Source organism: Anser cygnoides, chromosome 6 (assembly GCF_040182565.1).
Source record: "Anser cygnoides isolate HZ-2024a breed goose chromosome 6, Taihu_goose_T2T_genome, whole genome shotgun sequence".
In the NCBI taxonomy this organism is placed as follows: Eukaryota; Metazoa; Chordata; class Aves; order Anseriformes; family Anatidae; genus Anser; species Anser cygnoides.
Window position 1 is genome coordinate 21,507,169 of NC_089878.1, and position 13,249 is coordinate 21,520,417.

The 13,249-nt window shown below is 34.9% G+C and overlaps 1 protein-coding gene across 6 annotated transcripts in view; it reads right to left on the reverse strand.

Moving 5' to 3' along the window:
* UBR3 (ubiquitin protein ligase E3 component n-recognin 3) overlaps positions 1-13,249 on the reverse strand; it is a 105,572-nt gene that overhangs the window by 49,680 nt on the left and 42,643 nt on the right. For 4 of the 6 annotated variants that reach the window (XM_066999516.1, XM_066999513.1, XM_066999512.1 and 1 more), the window contains 7 exons: positions 11,481-11,577; positions 9,664-9,805; positions 8,615-8,719; positions 7,709-7,882; positions 7,450-7,479; positions 5,582-6,042; positions 2,595-2,683 (listed from right to left, as the gene is read on the reverse strand). In XM_066999516.1, the coding sequence (XP_066855617.1) occupies positions 2,595-2,683; positions 5,582-6,042; positions 7,450-7,479; positions 7,709-7,882; positions 8,615-8,719; positions 9,664-9,805; positions 11,481-11,577 (1,098 nt within the window). The remainder of the gene's footprint in view (positions 1-2,594; positions 2,684-5,581; positions 6,043-7,449; positions 7,480-7,708; positions 7,883-8,614; positions 8,720-9,663; positions 9,806-11,480; positions 11,578-13,249) is intronic. The other 2 variants (XM_066999515.1, XM_066999514.1) reach the window with 1 other exon arrangement.

Consider the following 13,249-nt stretch of genomic DNA (forward strand, 5'->3'; position numbering starts at 1 on the left):
CAGAAAGTAGATACTGGCAACAGGAGAACAAGGAGGACTGATGTGCTTCTAGTTGACAGGCCAAAGCCTGGCTTTACCCACCAGCCAGCAGTCATATAAGACAGCAAGTGTATTTTATGTTAATCACTCTTTGGAAAACAACCAAAGATGCTCACGGTTTTAAATCATGGGGGGAGTTTTATCTAATTGGTTTCACCCACACTTGCCGTAATGACATCAATGCCTGTGAAGGAGTGAATTGGGAACACAATAACAACACGACATACTGACACCAGTTCACCAAGTTTCTTTCCTGAGGTTTGTCTGCTGTCAGAGCAAACCCCGCAGCCTTACAGTGTGTTCTGGGAGTTTTCTTTGCCCCTGTGAATTAATTCAGAAATCTGGATAAATATGAACCTCATTAAGAACAACAAAGTTCAAATCACTAAAGGATGAAAATATTTAAACTGAGACAGAAACCTAGAGTAACGCCAAACACTTCACTACTCCCATGGGTTTTAAAAGAAGTTTATTATTTAGCTCTTGGCTTAGATTTGTATTAATAGGAGCAAAAGACCCAAATTTACAAAATCCCAGCATTTGCTACCTCCTATCTAATACGGATCAGTCTGCTAAAAACTCCATTTTATTACAGAATGCATTGCTGCCTTTTTTTTCTTTTCTCTTTTGTACTCTCCCTAGTTTAAGGGTATGATTCACTCCCCTTCTTTCCCCTAGTCAGCAAAACCTCAAAACCCAAAGGGCTGTGTAAAGGTGTCTAAACATGATAAATACAGTTTACAACCTCTGACTGTAGTCAACGTACTTCCTGCTGTACACGTTGTGCTTCAGAGTGGCCCCCTAGCATCAAAGCAACCATTAGTATGCTAATAGTCTCTGCCCTGACCCAGCATATATATTCTCAGGAGATCAGTACTTAATTTATTTTTCTATCCGGGTTTGGAAGATTGAGAGTTAGGAAATGTATGTCACCTTGCATTAGAACTGTTCACTCCTTTTTAAAAACTAGCTAAGGAGCACTTGCTTGAAGGACAAAATGATGTCCTGCTGCAATTGCATGTGATAGGAAAGAAACAAAAGGATGGTACTGCATATTCATCAAAACGCATGCCCCAAAAAAATCACATTGGACACTTCAGATACAGCAAAACTATAAACAGAAATCAAAATATTTTAATATTTATAATGCATAAATTAACCAATTTACTTTTCTTCATTAACTTATATTTGATTAAACAGCTTTGTAGCTTGCCTGGAATGAATTGAAATATTTCATGATTATAAAACTTAGATACACATTTCATTACAAATATCACAGCAATTTGTTAAAGGCCACCATTAACCTGAAGCAGAGGGATTTATTTTTGTTCTTCACAAGTTCAGCCTGAAAGGCAGCAACGTTTCCAAAATCTCTTGCATGAAGTTCCACATTATGATAGACAAACAATAGCTTCACACTGAGATAAACACTCAAAACAAAGATGTAGAAGCAGGTACACTAGCAGGCTACAAGGCCTCTGGAGTTGTCACCGCGTGACTAAACACCACTTTCACGCACTAGCCATTCTCAAGTATTTCAAGAGCTCTATCTACTGTTCTTAATATGATGTTACTTGGTTTATTTTTCTACTTTTTACATTTGTCCTGCAGTCAAACAGCTAGAGACAGAACAGTGGATTCTGTTCCATTCCAGTTCATTGACATAACTATTCGTAATTTTCACTTAATTACATCCAAGCAAGCTTGAATGGCAAAGCAGTTGTCACAGAACATATGTAGAAGGTAACAGAGCAAAAACTGGACAGTCTATGCAGCCAGGAGGAAGCTATTATGAAATTTTTGAAGTGCAATGTCCAGAAAACAGTTGTGTTCTCATGTTTTCCCAATAGAACATGTCCGTATTACACAGAGGAGGAAAGTTAAGGAAAAAATAAAAGATTCCTGCTTTTTCATATCTTTCAAAAGTGCTAGTTTTCAATGAATTAATCCAGACAAAAGTATTTTTCATTCCTCCGTTAAACACAAGTAAGCTAATCAAGATTACAGGTTTCTATACAGCAAAATACGAAAGAACTTATCCTCAAGAAAAACAACTGATTTTGCTGTATAGCCTGTAAATGACACAGACTACAGCATCATCACTCAGAGCAACTAAGATCATCTGAAAATTATCCTTGCCTCATTCTATACATTAACTAAAAATACAAAACCTTTGCCATATTAAAATTTGATGCTCTATGGTGAAATCTTAAATTAAATGCAATCTTGAAGAGACAGACTAACTTTGGAAAGTTTTACATTAAAAAGTAAATACTTTAGAACACAACAGACAAAATGTAACCACACCATCTACTGTGTACTAAAAAAAAAATAATTTCCTTCAGATAATGTGCTGTTCTTAAGTACTTTCAAGATCATTTAGCTCATTCCTTAGCAATTACATGCTCAGTATTATCTGCTCTAGAAAACATGACTAAGCTGCATAATTCTTTAGTGCAGTGGTAGAGTTTGTGTGGCTTTTTGTTTGCTTTTAACTTGTAACAGTAATACTTGCGTGAAAAAAATTTACAGTAGTCAACAACACAAAAACTTACCAACATCCATGGCAGTTTCCATGAAGCTTTTCTGCCTTGAAGCAAATTCAGCCAACAATTTCTGCTGCCTTTCTCTGGCCTTCTGTCGCCTGCGTGGAAAAAAAAAAAAAGAGAGTGGAAGGATGTGGAAAAGGAAGGTGAGGGGAAGTAAGTGTAAAACAGAAGAAAATAATTTATACTGTCAGGTTGATTACACTTACCATGTTAAACAATCTCATTCAAAAATTCTAGTTTTCTCTAAATAAGGGATTAATTTTCAAGAATAAAAAAAGAATCTATTATTCTAAAAGTAGACTTTAAGAAATAAAAACAAACCAGCAAAAGGTCTAAAGTCTGAAAGGAAATAATGAAATCCAGTCCTAAAATATCTCCAAGGGATCCTTAACAGATTAAGGCTTGGTATCATTAAAAACAGAAAAACAAACTAACACACCAGCACCACCTAGGACCTTATTCTTGAAAGTTATCTTTCTGCTACACAAAGGAAGAATAACAGAATGAAATGCCAAGCATTGCGCAAAAACAAGTACTCACGAACAAACAAATTAACCAACTTCTACAGGTAGATAATAATAATAAAGCCTACCTCACTCATTTTTGACATCAAGCCTGATGCCAAGGGAAACAATTATGAATAACTTCTTTTCCATCTAAGGCTCCTCATACTGGTGTCCTCTCCCCGACTTCCACCCAAGACACTGCCAACCAGTAGTTTTTATACCTTGACTTAAGTTTGAGATAGCCTCCAGTTTGAAAGCCCTTATCTTTCTGGAGCCAAGCTGACTTCACTGAATTTTTCCTCATTGTTTAACACAGCTCTAAATTTACAAATGGAAGGCATTAGTTAAGAAACATTCTCATCTGTCCTTAAACTGTATTAGTGACCTATCCAAGGCAATATGACCAGCTATTCTATAACTCCTCTATTGTTCCAAACATTAACTACAGAACAGCAACATCTTTTGTTAGTTCAGCAAAAACAGTGAGTTATTTATCAGACAATACTTAAATATGCCCCCTATTTTTCATCCCACTGCCATCTGAAAAATTACTCTTCTCTCCACAATGGTACAACTCACCATATATTCACTCTAAAGCCAATATCACAAAGATCTTGATCCAAACCTGCAAAGGGATGTCCAGCTCCCAGTTCCATCTCCACTGAATCTGTATGGTACCATATAAGTTTTTACTTGTACTATTTGCTTTTATTCCTTTGCAGTGTAACAAATTAACAATACATAGTAATATCCCATCATTTTTCCCCTTTTAATTTGTTTTTCCTGAGTATGGCATGGCTTTTAACACTTGCTGTCTCAGATAAGAAGACCATTAAACTACATTTCTGTTCTCTTCTTGTTTTCATCTTCATATCCTAAAAACCAATCCTTCAAGGTTTTATTTATGTATCCTATTATTTTTATAGAAACATTTCACCTTGTTTTTAAAATACCCTGTGGGATGTACCATTTACATTTAGTTCTGCATAATCTCCTCATTCCTGTGCTCATCAGTGTCTGGTTTTGCTATATTTTTACACGTGTCACTATCTACCCACTACAGTATGCATATTTACCCAAGTTGCCTCTTCCTAAAGTACCAGGAAGTACTTCCTAAAGTAACGCTTTGACAAGAGGTTACAGACAGAGGAAACGGGAAAATTCAAGTGGGGAAAATCAAACTCACGCTACAGCTGCTCACCACACGGAGCTTGTGAAAACCTATGTGTCCCATGGATGGGGACTTCACACAGCACTGCCCCAGTGCAGCTAGGGAAGCTCTATCAGTGCTACAAATCCTTTTCATCAGTACTAACAACAATTTTTTTTTCCCACCCAGTTAGAGACAACTAGAGTTACTGACAAGGAATTCAAGAACAATCACTTGGCATCTGAGTCCTCTTTAGTCCCCAGTACTGCCTAATCACCACTGTCTTGGCACAGAAACAGACTTGCACAGGCTCAAAGCAGCTAACGTAACACAACTTGTTACCCTGAAGTGCCCTGTTTATATGTCAAAGCTTCGAACTTGTTTTCTTAAAGGCACCTTAAAAATCTGAGTACCTCTGTCCCTTTGTCTGTCACATTTTACTGCCACCATTTCTCAAAATAACTTCTAGTTACAACAAACTTAAGATTCATTATTTTTGAGGATCATATCAGGGCGTTCATTAAACCTGTTTTTATTTATTTCTCCCTGGGAATTTCTCAATATACGTCTCAGCTGAAAGCAGAGTGACTGTAAATAAAGGCCTTTAATAAGAAGACATAAACAAACTCTGACAGATTCAGAACAGCTCTGTAATTTTCCATGACGGCCCACAGGGATATGACACTGCAATTGAAAAATACTGCAAGCAGCTCAGGCTCTTTTCTAGTTCTGTATTTTGGTTTCTATAGTGACAACCCCTTGCCTGAGTGATGCCAAATTTGTCATTATATGTCAAAGTAACTAAAAAGGGTGATCACTGAACGGTCAGTCTGCTTGATCTTCATTAATACAAAACTGGACTTGGAAAAAAAAATAAACAAAAAGTAAGTGAAAATTACAGCCTGACTATAATAAGCAATGACATTATATATGATATAATTATATGTATTATTATGTTATATAAGCAATGAGATTAGTCACTTCAGTTATCACATTGTTCATTAACAAATTCCACAGGTCCCCAGCTCTTTTATGGATTTGAGGGGAGGAAAATAGTCACTCAGACTCAAAGTACTGGAAACATCCATTTTTACCATTATGTTAGCCCTAGAATTTAACTTAAAATGTAAGTGCACACAATAGTTACTTTCAAATATCACAACTTTTCTAGAGGGAAAGAAATAACTTTAGACTTTTCTATATGGAAAGTTAGTTGATTAATTGATTCCTATGCTTCTCCCGTACATAAATCTAGCACTACTGAGCACCAGATCAATCAATAGATGCAGAACACACACTGCTCTTCTACCACCCCATTATTTTCTTATTAATGTTACCTTTCTTCTTTATCCAAAGTTTTCTTCTCTGCAGAACTAATCTTTTTTGGTGGTACAGGAGGTGTCACCTTTCTGCATATCTCTTCAATTATACGTTTATTCAATCTGCTCTGTACAGCAGCTTTCAATAAAATTCTTTCTACTGCTGTCATTCCATCACCATGAGAGTATCTTGGAATTTCTGGGTGGATTAAAACATCCACATCATCCAACCACGGAGGATAGTAAGAGTTCTGTTTTCCTGACAGTTTGTGATGCAACTTAATCAGCAAGGACAGTATACTTTCTTTGACTTCCAGAATGGCTGTGGTTAGCTGTGGAGTTGCACCAGGTGCTGACCATTTCATCGATGCTTTTGGCCGAACCACTTGATTTGCCTCACTGGTGTTCCGATTGATGATTTCTTGAAATTTTTTTCTGCGTTCTGCAACCAAACTGAACACTTGAGCTGTCCCCGAATTCTTGGAAAAAAAATATAAATTTTAACTTTCAAAATACAATTATAAACAACATACATTTATAAAACTACAGAAAATATTTTAAATTAGGATGAAATGTATGAAACATTTTAAGGTTCTCTCTACTGAAATACAGCATACTGAAATTTTGTATATCAGAATATTAACCCCACGTCATACTTTTATACAAATCTGAAATATGCAGCTACATAAAAAGTACAAAAAAAAGGTCTATAACAAAACAACAACTGGCTTTACTCTTGTTAAACTTAGAATTCTGTTCTCCAAGGAGTAGTTTCTTACTAAAATTACAGATATGCCTGAAAGAGTATCCTTAAGCCATTTCTTTATCGTTTACTAAGTTTACTGAGCACTGCTGCACAATATAACACAATCTCACACAGATGAGCCCTGCACATCCCCATGAGCACTGTCCACCTTATGTGGATTTATTAGGTGACACCCGGAAACCACACACCCATATTTTGCAAGCAGAGCTTGCTATCTAGCACCCATGAGCGCAGTTACACTAATGACAGAGCCTATTCAGATGTTTCTGTTCTATGCTACCCTTCTTTGCATTCCCAAATTAAGGAAACATTGAAGCAACTCACATATACTGAAGCCATAGTGGAGATGTTTCCTGAGTATTTTGAACATAAGATTCAAAACTCATGAACATCTTACCCACCTCTCAGAAGTTTGGGCAACCAAAAGATGCCAAATACTTCAGAGATCAAGTATAAAGATGGGATTCTGAACTTCACCTAACCTACCTTGTTTGTTTTAATCTACCGCATCTAACATTCCTACTTCAAGTTTTAAGGTATTTTTTTCCCTAATATTAACATGCAAAAGGAATATCTAATGCATTTCATTACAACATCTTTCTTTACGTCCGGCATACAATAATCAGAAGTGCTGTATACAAAAGCAGCCTTTACAGAGAGATTATATTATCTACTGGCTACAAACCTTTTGGTTTTGCCAAAAAAAACAAAAATGTATTTATTGCCATTAATCATTTCAAATGCACTTGCAATGAAAAGTTAAACTAACCGAGATTTGAGAAAGCTAGAACTACTTTATATTATTAAATGTTAGTGATATCTTGGCAAGACAAAACCAGGCCTAAACAAAAAGCTCAAGCAGTAAGCTAACAATGACATTTTATATTTGATAGAAAGTTTTAATTTGAAAATATGTATTAAAAATGTAAGGACTTTTTTTTCCTTAAAAGTTTATTACCTAAGATTAAAATCAAAAATATGAAAAAAGCATGAATCCTTTAAATATAAATTAAAAGGAAATTCAAGAAAATTAGAAAATTCCACTGAACATCAAGGTTAGAACAATTAAAGCCATGTTGCTAGTTAATTGCTTAGGAGAACAAACTGCACACAGATCTACCTCTCTCTGAAGGCTCTTCCGCCTTGAACACTGGTAGATTGAGGACAAAAAAAATCATTACATATATCATTTGGAAGGAGATATGTGAAACAATTTCTTTCTGCTATCAGTATACTTAGAAAAGATTACTGGAGAAAAAAATAGTATCCTAAGAAATTTATAAAAAGCGTAAGAAATACAGCCTACACCCCCCCCTCCCCCCAAAAAGAGACAAAAAAATAGGCAATAGGAAAGAGACCATTGCTTTTTATATACTTACCTGTGATGAAGCTAAACCATCTGAACTGGTACTTGCAGGTGGTTCTTTCTTCACTTCTGGAGCAGTTTCTGGTACTCTTACACGGACATAGTTAATGAAGTGACGCATGTTAGAAACCAAGTTACTACCTGGAAACCAACTGTCATGGCAACGTTCTTGTCCACCTGCAGATTCCTTAAAAATAATAATAAAAAAGTGTACTTTCTCTTATGTGTCACAATAATTTATGCAGCTTTTATAACTGTACTGCAGAAACCATCACCTCTTCATGAGATGTGAATAGTATGTACCTCACTGAAGCCCATCTAGCTTTTAATTATAATAACTGATACCTACCCTGAGCACTACAGCTCTGATAAATAAATATATAATATGTTATCAACACTATGAAACAAAAGCAAAAGAAACTACATAGGGTAATACAAAGCTGCATAACCTAAGATTAATACAAACTATACACAAGTCAAGCTCGAAAAAAAAAAGAAAACCAGCAGATCGTTAGTCATAACAAAAATATCACTGACCATTTAAGTGTCCAGTGATAATGGTTTCATTTGAAAATCTAGACATTTAACCAAGTTTTAGATTAAATTCCTTTGTTTTTTTTTCCAATCAATTTCAAGAACTGATTTACATAATAGTAAGGATGCAACTTATCTGTGTTGCCAGGTTATCAGTACAGAAACCATTTCAACATAAGATACTAAATTTCTCTTCATATGAGTATGCAGTTTTCTAATATTTATTGCTTAGTTGATTCCTGCTTAAAAAAATGTTTTGTTCTAAACCACATGGTAAAATTAGTAAACATCTTTTTTTTTGTTAAATATTGAATCATTAGACAAAACTCCCCCCCCCCCCCCCCCCCCCCCCCCCCAAAAAAAAAAGAAACAAACCACTTCTTACCTCTTCCTCTGATTCTTGTTCTGGAGAATTTTCCAACCCCAGCTCAATCAAATACAAAACCATGCAGAGGACATGTTCTGACAAATTCTGATGATCCATTAATATCTAGGCAGAAAAATAGACAGACACATCATAAAAGGTTTTATCTTTGATATTCCCACAATCTCTATTACAGGAAAAAAGCAGAAATTTCCAAAAGCATGACAGACATCTGTAACCTAAATTGGGAGGTAAAGCAAGAAAACAGAAGTCTCATATGAATAAACTCAAAGCACTACCTACCAATTTCCTTCGTATGACCTTCCAGGTTACCGACACCAAGAAAGGTAGGAGGCCTTGAGCTATAGTTATATAGTTATATAGTTATATAGTTATATAGTTATATAGTTATATAGTTATATAGTTATATAGTTATATAGTTATATAGTTATATAGTTATATAGTTATATAGTTATATAGTTATATAGTTATATAGTTATATAGTTATATAGTTATATAGTTATATAGTTATATAGTTATATAGTTATATAGTTATATAGTTATATAGTTATATAGTTATATAGTTATATAGTTATATAGTTATATAGTTATATAGTTATATAGTTATATAGTTATATAGTTATATAGTTATATAGTTATATAGTTATATAGTTATATAGTTATATAAACTATTTATCTTTATTTCTTTATTTTATATACATATATATATAATTTTATTTCATGTGCTTTTGAAAGTTGTATTGTGAGACACGAGCATCAATTAAAAAGAAAAGGCTAGGCAGGCAAAACAACATTGATACACTATATGGATTTTAACCACCTCAGTCATTTTAATGTCGTTTTGTGTTTTTTTGTTTTGTTTTGGCTCAATTAGCAAGAGGAAGAACAACTCTAATTGAAAGCATTTCCTTCTAAGAACAAAAATAAAAAGTTATATAAATTTGAACCTGACTATTCCAAAAATATCTATGAAAATATGATGATTCTAAGCACTCCTGCTCTAGGAAGTAGAAGTAAAATACTAGACTTAATGAGAATTAAAACCGTACCTTGTAAAGAAGTGTGAACAGCACTATGTGCAAGGTTTTACAGTGTAAAAGCTTTATGAGACCTTTGTAACTTGGATGTAGTGGTGTTCTCTTCTTGTAAGGAGGCCACGGGTTGCCAGGAAATTTACCGCTTTGCTTTAAACTGTTGAAACAACAGACTTATGTTAGATACTGCAATAATGTGGACAGCTGTCACTGTTACAGGCCCATGCAGCACTCTTTATTCAGACCAACTTGAGAACTGACGACTATTTCTCAGCCATTTAATTTCTCTAAGCAACATTCCAAAAATTGGAAGTATACACAGAGTCCGGTCCTACTTTTCTGTGGATTACCACTGCTTGAAATGACATTTATAAAGCTATATAAATTGTTTACTACTGCTACGAACTTAAGAATTCGATTTTCATTCTAAAAGGCAAATAGAAGAGCGAGAAAACTTTTCACATCACTAAAATCCATGTATTAGTCAAACATCAAACATAGAAAATTCTCACCTGCAGTATTGGGTTATAGGCAACAGCAGGAAATGCTAGACATAATTTCTAACTTCATAGATATGACTGTGTTGGTAGAGCCAAATATACTTAAGTGCTAAATTCAATGTGGATCCACATTTCTAATACTGAGCTGGAATCCAGTGCACTAGACAATGCAGATACTTAGCATTACTAACTTTCTCAAAATCACTTACAGTGTATGTTTACAGTGAGTCTTTGACTTAATACAATAAGCACAGGGGCAGAAAACAAGTATAGTGAAATTATCCTAAGAATTTTTTGAACCTGGTCTTTATTTCCCAAGTTATGAAATAAAAGAGAACCAGATAAAATTAGTAGAAATTCCAGTCTGTAAGGGTAAGAAGTTGTACTGAATAGAATGTAAGGGACAGAACGAGGACCAAATCTTGTTGCATCTTAGAACTTAAGAGTGCCCATGAGTGTTTTTTTCCAGTATTTAAATCAGAACTCATTTAATTATCCCATGGTTTCTGTCATACATGAATATACAGAAATAAATGCATCGTCTTGAACATAATTTCAACACACCCATTACAGAAGCACAGAACGGTTATGGGCAGAAGGAATCTCTGAACATTATCCAGTCCTGCCCCCCCACTCAGGCAGGGACACCTAGAGGTGCCCAAGGACATGTCCAGGCGGCTTCTGAAGATTTCCAAGGAAGCGGACTCCCTAGCCTCCCTGGGCAGCCTTTTCTAAAGTTCTGACACATGTACAACAAAGGAGTGCCTCCTGATGTTTAGACGGAACCTCTTGTGCTCCAGGTTCTGCCCGCTGCCTCTTGTCCTGGCACCAGGCACCACTGAAAAGAGAGCCTGGCTCTGTCTGCTTTGCATCCTCCCTTCAGGTATTTATACACCTTGATAAGATCCCTCCTAAATCCCCTCTTCTCCAGGTTGAGCAGTCTCAGCTTCTCCTCACAGGAGAAAGGCTGTAATATTATGTTCCATTTACCTAAATGTGAAATAAAATAAAACAAAAAGGCTACTTTCTTTAAGTGACTTAACTGATTTTGAAGTCTAACTTTTGATTAAGTATTTGGTCTGCAATTATATTCACTACTTGGTCTGTATCACTTCAGATATATTTTCAAACATTTATGGAAGAGTATCAGACTAAGCTATTCATTACACTGCCTATAAATTTATAAGCTATTCACTCAAGGACAAACTTGAGACCTGAAAACATTGATAACATCATTAACATTCCCAGGCAGCAAAAACAAAGATAAACAAAACAAAAAATATTTTGCTGTGAACAACATAACATTACATTTCTAAATCTGATCCAACTTACAAGGCTGTGTATCTGTCCATTGCAGACTGTACATCTCTACGGTAAACTGTTCGGAGTATTACCATTACAGGGTCAAATTCCTTATCCCAGACTTCAGCTGTTGTTTAAAATAAGTCACACGTTAAAATTCTCTTTATAGACATTACAACTTATTCCAGAGTTCCTTCTTAATTAGCATTAATTATGTAATTTTCTATTATATAATCATTTTTTCAGCATAGTACATATTTTTTTAAACTCTTACTAACAATATTTCATACTTCCTATATTAATAATTACTCCTACTTATGAAGTAATACTACTTATCTAGACATCATGCTTTCACCATCAAAAATATTTTTTCTTAGTTCCAAAACAGAAAATTAATTATTAAGGCAATAGATCTTTTCTATTAAGCAACTTTATTTTACTGTCTTCTAGGTTTGTTTTCTGTTAGATAGCACTTCACTATGTGGGGAGCAGAGGAGGAAGAATGATACATTCCTGATAAAAAGACAGCTGAAACACATGCAGAGGATTTGATTTTTTTAATTCAAATTAATTTGAAGTATATTTAAGCAATTTTAAGTAAATGAAGGCAGCCACAAAACACGTTTCTCTGTACTTTTCTGTATGCATCTTGCTTCACTCCTTTTTATTTCAGAGTATATCTAACAAAAGGTTGTAATTATTTTTCAGTTGGTACTTGATAAGCTCATGCACACTTGAAAATGAGGAATTAAAGACTTCAGAGCAGATAGCAGGTAGGTAATATTTAAGTATTAAGTGTGGTGAGCCAAATGACTGTACCTTAATATAATCTTTCATTCAGTCTTGACAACAGCCAAGTTCCTTCTCAAAAAACGTGATGAATCATTTACAAACCTGCCTTCGTTTTTTTAACTAGCATATAAGCATTATTTTAGCATTTAAATCTTACTTATTCCCATTTTCTTTTGTAGCTTTAAAGAAATATGCTGAGTGGCTTCTCAGGGCAATCAAAAATAAAGAAGTCTGAGCAGAATATTAGTAAACACATTCCATTTAAATGCTAGTTCTTATGGACTTGTAAATGGAAAGTTTCCAACCTAAAGGCAAATTAAGATGTCCCACTCTACAAACTGTTTTGAAGTGTTTAGCTCCTGTGACACAGAAATATGAATTCAAGATTCAACACAAGAAGGAAAACAAGGGATAACAGAAATTTAGCTCCACCAGCAGGCATAACACAATGTAAGCATTTACAACATTCTTCCAAGTTTCCACAGGCAAAAGAGAAAACTGCCTACAAACTAAACAGCTTCAAATTGTCAGACCCAACACTGTCAGTTCTCAAGTCATCCCGTAGGGAGGAAGGAGTTAATTCATCTTCAGCCTTGCTATGAGCTGAAGCACAACCAGAGCACATGGAGCATTTCAGATTCCTAGGAGGCTTATCTGCTCAGTGACAGGAAACAGTAATGGAACACTGAGTTCTTAGATTCTTCCTCTCCTTTGATGTATCAACACTGTTGAATCCTATTTAGATGGAAAGCCGGTTGGGGAAAAAGCTTGTCATTTTTGTACTGCATGCACTGTAGAATTATAGAACAATATTCTGTACCTAGTCTAGCTTGAACTTTGTTTTAGAGCCTCACTATTGACTGTGAAAAATGTTAGACTGAGATATTTAAACAAGATAGAAGAATTATGTATCATGATATTTTTAATTATAAAAATGTGAGCAGGTTCAAAAGGAAAGTCTTTGCCACTGATACCCAGCTCATGTAAATACTTATCAGTAAAAAAAA